This window comes from Aspergillus japonicus, assembly GCF_003184785.1.
Source record: "Aspergillus japonicus CBS 114.51 unplaced genomic scaffold BO86scaffold_78, whole genome shotgun sequence".
NCBI classification, from domain to species: domain Eukaryota; kingdom Fungi; phylum Ascomycota; class Eurotiomycetes; order Eurotiales; family Aspergillaceae; genus Aspergillus; species Aspergillus japonicus.
The window spans coordinates 126,310-132,309 of NW_020291715.1; the positions used below are offsets into that span (position 1 = coordinate 126,310).

At 50.6% G+C, this 6,000-nt stretch overlaps 3 protein-coding genes across 3 annotated transcripts; 1 reads left to right on the top strand and 2 right to left on the bottom strand.

Moving 5' to 3' along the window:
- Positions 1-231: 231 nt before the first annotated feature.
- BO86DRAFT_403954 (uncharacterized protein) lies at positions 232-745 on the bottom strand (the record flags this gene model as incomplete). Its single annotated transcript, XM_025673968.1, has 3 exons — positions 232-515; positions 581-647; positions 716-745. 3 exons carry the CDS (start codon positions 743-745, stop codon positions 232-234), a joined length of 381 nt encoding a protein of 126 aa, XP_025523138.1.
- Positions 746-1,556: 811 nt separating this feature from the next.
- BO86DRAFT_403955 (uncharacterized protein) lies at positions 1,557-2,158 on the bottom strand (the record flags this gene model as incomplete). The annotated part of the gene is made up of 3 exons (XM_025673969.1): positions 1,557-1,918; positions 1,971-2,052; positions 2,123-2,158. The coding sequence occupies 3 exons, from the start codon at positions 2,156-2,158 to the stop codon at positions 1,557-1,559; spliced, it is 480 nt and encodes a 159-aa protein (XP_025523139.1).
- A 942-nt stretch (positions 2,159-3,100) lies between these two features.
- Positions 3,101-5,248, top strand: BO86DRAFT_441185 (uncharacterized protein; the record flags this gene model as incomplete). The annotated part of the gene is made up of 2 exons (XM_025676237.1): positions 3,101-4,423; positions 4,484-5,248. Coding segments are annotated over 2 exons (2,088 nt in total), but the record flags the coding sequence as incomplete, so codon positions are not given.
- Positions 5,249-6,000: the final 752 nt, after the last annotated feature.

Sequence of the window (6,000 nt, forward strand, 5' to 3'; positions counted from 1 at the left end):
ACCGTAAACAGTACAACAACTAGGCATCAACCCAGCTAAAACAAGACCTTACGTCCATGCATCTCAGCAGAAATCATCAATGCCATTTCATATTGCCCTCGGAGTAAATCCCAAGGCACCAAGCACGGCACCACCGCAAAACATTCCAGCCATCCACCTGCATCCCCATAATCCCAGCATCAACCCCAATCCCCAACCCTCAGCCAGCGAAATACCTCCATAGCATGCCAGCTAGACAACATCACCACCAAGCACACCACCCTCCTCAGCCTCGTTCTTGATGCCCAAGCCCTTCTCCTCTCCCCCCTTCACCCCAACATCATCCTCCGCAGTCGCCGCCGCCTTCTTCACCGAAACCCGCCGCTTCTTCACCCGATTCGCCTCGGGCGACTCGGTGTTCGCACGCTTCCCACCCATGCTGAAGGTGATGGTGCTGCCGCCGTTTTTGAGGTTGCGGCGGAACTTCTCGAGACGCTCCTTGATGGCGCGGGCGGTGGGCTTTTCGTCCTCGTTGGCTGCTCTCACTTTTTGTCAGGTATGGTCCTGGGGTTAATTGGGGTAGTGAAGGGAAAGGACTCACGCCAGACGGCGGCCATCTTGTCGATGTCGATGGTCAGGTTGTGGGTTTCGAAGAGGGTTTCCCAGAGCTGGGGTTGTTAGTTTCGATAGAGGTGTGGGGAGGGTGGAAGGGGAGGCGGAAGAGAGGGGGGCGTACGATGTTCATGTTTTCGGGAGTCCACTTCATTTTTGCTAGAAGGATGATGTGCTTTGTTCGATGATATTTCTTGATTTCGGAGGGTAGGTGGAGGTTGGATCGATGAGGGGTTGAATTTGAGAGTTGGATTGATGTGGAGATAGAATCAAGGGCTCTATTGATGAGGAGATGGATATGAAGATTGGAACAGTGGGTATGACGGTGTATTAGTTCAGTATCGGCTTGTTGAGATACAAGAAAGGGGTTGACTTCATTGGTTTTGTCTGAGGTGGAGGTGGTGAGAGATGATGGTAGGATAGCGGTTGCTGTAGATGGGTAGATTATTCTGAAGAGGCTTGATGAGGGTAGTTGTTGTATCTGAGAGAAGATGAAGGGTGTGCTGAGACGTCCTTCTCTCAGACGGTGATTCGGAGGTGATGCAGAGATCTGGTGCGTCATTCACTGTTCTGGTCTGCAACACTGTGTTATCAGAGTACTGCTCAGCAAGGCGGGGAATCTCGATGGAGATAAGAATCACCAATGCATCGATAAGTCCGAAATGTGACGGTAATGTGTTGGACTACCCTCCAAAGACGTACAAGCATACCTCTGAAGAGCCGGATGTATCCCAGAACACTATTTCTGTATGGCGTGCAATTTAGTTCTCCTAGATGCTCCCTGTCCAAGGTTTCTAGCTGCCACTTGATCAGTTATCCCAGTGATATTTCGATATTATCACCCAGCATTGAGATGCTCTTGCTAACTGGCCTTACTAGCTAAGTACCAAAAAATCAATAAATCGCACTTGCAGGCAGGACTAGAAGCATGGCAATGACAGCAGCACAGTCCCTACTTCAAGCCATCAGGCATAGGTCTTGTCACTGGCATCACTCTGCTCCCCTTTGATGATAGTCTCTGCATCCTCCTCGCTATCCTCTCCCTTAACAATGGACTTGGTATTCTCCTCGCTGTCCTCCTCACTGCTCTCCTCCTTGTCCACAACCTTAGAGACGCTCCTGCTCTTCTTGGTCGGAGTCTTCGGCTTCGCGATACGGGCCGCCTTGCGTTTGGCAGATAGAAGAGCCTGGCTGGAGGGACCACTGTTGGCAGCCGTGGCAGCCTGCCTTCGGGGTGTGCCGACGGGGGTTGCGGGGTTACTGCTGCCATCGGAGACCTGCTTTCTCAGCTTGTCCATCTGCTGCTGCACGGCTCTGACGGTGCAGCCTTCTCCTGTGTCAGCATCAGACTCTGGCGACGGAGGAACTGGCGGACTCACCCTGACCCACAGAATTTGCTAGTGCAGTGTAATCAAGCTTGATGCTTTGGTTTTTGAGCTGGGTCAAAACGCCGAGGAAAAGCTGTTATGTGGGCCCGGAGGTTATCATGCGTGCTGGTGAAGGTAGGAAGGATAGATTGGGGGTGACTTACTCGCGCGTTGGCTTCTGAGTTCCAAGTGACAGGCATTTTGGCTAGCGGTCGTGATGATATGAGGTACCCTGGTGGAGTTGAAAGCGGAGGTGTAGTTGAGGGTTGTTTGGTTGATGGGAGCAGAGGTTGATGTTGTGGTTTGAAATTGGACTGAGTAATCGAGGAGGAGAAGAGGGAGATTGTGATATTTGGAGATAGCTGGTAAGAGATTCAGTCACCTGGGAGGTAGATCCAGTTGTGGGTAAGTATGTTATGATCAGGTACTGTGCAGTAGTGTCATTTATTCACCTGTTGCCGTGGGAGGTCAGGCACTCCTCAGTAAGGCTTCCTCTTTCCTTCCTCCTCACCCTTTGAGCTACACTCACTCACTCACTCACTCACTCACTCACCCAACTTACTCTTGCGCTCTCCCTTTCTGTCTATATCCTTCCAATAATGACTCTATATCCTCTTATATCTCAGATTCACTAAGCTCACCATCCTTATAAGTATCTCTTGAACGGGAACCTAAAGCTCTCCGGAACGCGTCCTGCATGGCTAGCACTACAGGTGAAGGTAAACAATCTGCATGCCCAACTCAGTGATGAGCAACTAACTACATCCTCAGCTTCACCAGAGTCCCAGGTGCAAAGCGCCATTTCCAGAATAATCGAGAGCAGGCGCAGTGATGTCTTCAACCGCTCTGAGCCATTTTGGCAATACTGGCGGATCACAACAGCCACGGCTACGACAAACCCCCAAACTGTCGGCGAGGCTGACGCCGTATTGAACGCTCAGGGTATGGTCATCATCTCAAATATCTCGGCCAGTAGTAAGACCGAGGCTGAGATTCGGCGCAAAAAGAGGAAAACGAGCAAAATGACGAAGATCAACCAGCCAACAACTTTCCGAGTCACTGACTTCGACGAGCCGAGTTATACGGCGGTCTCAGATCTAGAGTGGGGTTGGCACGTCGGCAAATGAAAGGTGGCTAAGGAACCCCAGAGAAAGGACTTCGTGAGAGTGGCAGAACAGCAGAGCTGGCTGAACGATCCTGCGTATCAATGCAAAAATCATTCCGAGGCCTGTCGAAACCTGAATATTGAGAATGAAGAATATCCCCAGATACCAGAAATGCGCCCCAAGGCCATTTTGATAGAATGGCAGCCGGTAGCAGTCGATAGACTTAACCAGATCCGACAAAATGGTCTGACCAGAGGAGCGATTCTCGCAGACGCTGTTGGCCTTGGTAAATCCTGGGAGGCACTGGCACTCATGATGCATATCGCCAGAACAGAAAGCCACCAAGGCAAAGCTTTCATCGTTGTTGTTCCATATCGGTTTCTTGAACAATGGATCGAAAAAATACGCGCCTTCACTGATATTTTTCGCATCCGCATCTGTGGGTCCAAACGGCAGGTCGAAAATGAATCATGGACAGACTGCGTCGAGGAAGAATTGACGAAGCAGCACAGAATCTTCAGAGGCGAAGAATGCAATCGCGCAGAACCTCTCGTGACCAGCCACACGACGCTATCAGCCAGGCACGGTCCTTCGGCTGTCAAAGCATGGTGTGAGAATAACGGGCGAGTCTATAATCAGGACGCACCAGACATGCCGGCTGATTGCGAGTGGTCATTACAAGGTAGATTCGCAATGGCGATATTCGACGAAGCGCACGTGCTACGCGAACCCGGGTCAAATTTTTCGCTTGCCAGTCAATGGTTACAAGCCTCGTTCAACCTGCTTCTGACCGCAACTCCGTTCTTCTGTGGCATTCGTGATTTCGAAAGCTATGCGCTAACTCTGCTTCGGTCATGTTCTTCCATTGCAAATGCTTATGACCCCACTCGAATGACTGGCATTGTTCATTCTGTAGTTGGTTCAGACGATGCGGAAATCTTGTGCAGTAGGGAGTTTGTGTCGAAGCATGTTATGGCACCGGAAATAAATGCCCGGCAATGTGAAACTCGCCTTCGTGCTATACTAAAGCACTTGATGGTTCGACGGACTGTAGCGTCTTGCGTATGGCTAGACTCAGATCGGAAAATTAGTGCGTGCCACCCAGCAGCATTAAGGGTACCCATAATTACTCCTTTCAAGGACGCAGGACTGCAGATTTATCAGTCCTGTGCGAAGAAGTACCAGTACAATTTTCTTGACCCGGTCCCTGGGCATTCCCAGCGATACAAATGGGGAATGCAAAAACTCCGTCCAGTTCTTATGGGATCAACCTGGATCGGACTCATGGCTCTGGAACGGCGCCTGACTTCCCCGAGATTGATCTCTGACATTGATGCTTTCAATGACGGTAGAAGCGAGGTGCTTCAGGAATTCCGGGACGCTCTGGAGAAAGACGGAATACCATTGGCAGGAGAACAGGGAAGAAGCTTTTATCAGAAACTCGTGCCAGCAGCAACAGAACCGGACGTTGGACGGAGTGATAGGAACAAAGTTCCTCTAGGAATCAAGTCAGAAGGGCTCGATCTTCTTTTGCGCGGGTCACCGAAGCTCTGTTCTCTTTTGCAATTGCTCAAATATCAGGTGTGTCTTCTGCGCGAGAAGGCCGTGATCTGGACATACCACCCAGGAGAAGAAATTTTCGTCGGTGCAGCCCTTTATGAAACAGGCATTCCATTTGCAATCCTCCATCCTGACTCCCACAAGTGGAGGAGAGAAAGTATCATCAAGAATCTCACCGCTACAAGCGGCAATGGATGCATGGTTCTTGTTCTTTCGTATCTGGTTCCCTCTCTGGACTTGGATCTACACTTAGTGTGTCGGCAGGTTTACCTGTTCTCGCCGCCCCCCTCTCGTGCAGTGTTCGATCAAGCAATAGGACGGGTCTTCGCCTTCCGGTGTGGACACACCCGGCGAGTTACTATATTCGAGCATCGGGTTCCCAATACTCTCGACATAAATCTGGACAAGCACAGCAGGTGGAGTGATTTACCTGGGTTCGAGATAGATATCTGGAAGACTTTGGCGCCCAAATTCGAGGAGGACTCGTTTGCCGTTGGAAGGTACGTAATCCGACGCGATCAAATTCTGACTCTGGCACCTGGAGAGCGTCCGGTGAAGGACGACATCAAGGACCCGAGGCAGATAGTCGCGAAGCTGGAACGTTTGAAATGGGGCAGAAGATAAAGGGCTGCACGGTGAAGTCTTCATGCGGTAATGAGAAGTGATGGGACACCGGAGGAAAGCTTCTTGCCTGGCTGAATTTGAGCGACGAGGATCGCTTGTTGACACGCATAGCTTCCTTATCAGCTGTAGTCATCTCGGTGAAGAAACGTGTATATAGACATCTTGGTAGGCCGAGGCAGATTATTCGACGAGAGAGAATGACCAGGGGGCAGACAGCCACAGACTTGGTCGCCTTCTATCCAGATAGATTCTATCTCAGAAAACATCAACCGATGACAGTCTTTAGACTTATACCTTGGTCGTAGGTGTACTTTGTACGTGAAAAAAAATTTTTTTCAGAGAAAGAAGGATGTTTGAAAGAGAAAGACGGAGACGCAGATGCCGGTTCTGGGCGTAATCCTTCCCGGCTCGAATTATTGAAGCCATTCCCATTAGTTTCCCGGATGGGATAGATTGGTGCCTGAGAATACGGGCATCGTCCCCGCAACACGCTTGTCCGAAACGGGGAAATTGACTGCTTCCCCGCATGCGCATCACACGGGCATCGTTTCGTTTCCATCTTCCTTTCATCCTCACCCCTCACCACCTCCTTCAACATCTATCATCTACCAAAAATACCCCTTCCAATCATGCGCCTCCTATAATCCTGCACTAGCCAAATCCTATCATGGCGACGCCGACCGCGTCCGCGCAATCATGCGTCCGCTGCAAAGGTGAGTCAACCCCGCTGCCAAGCAATTGCTGGTTTCTCT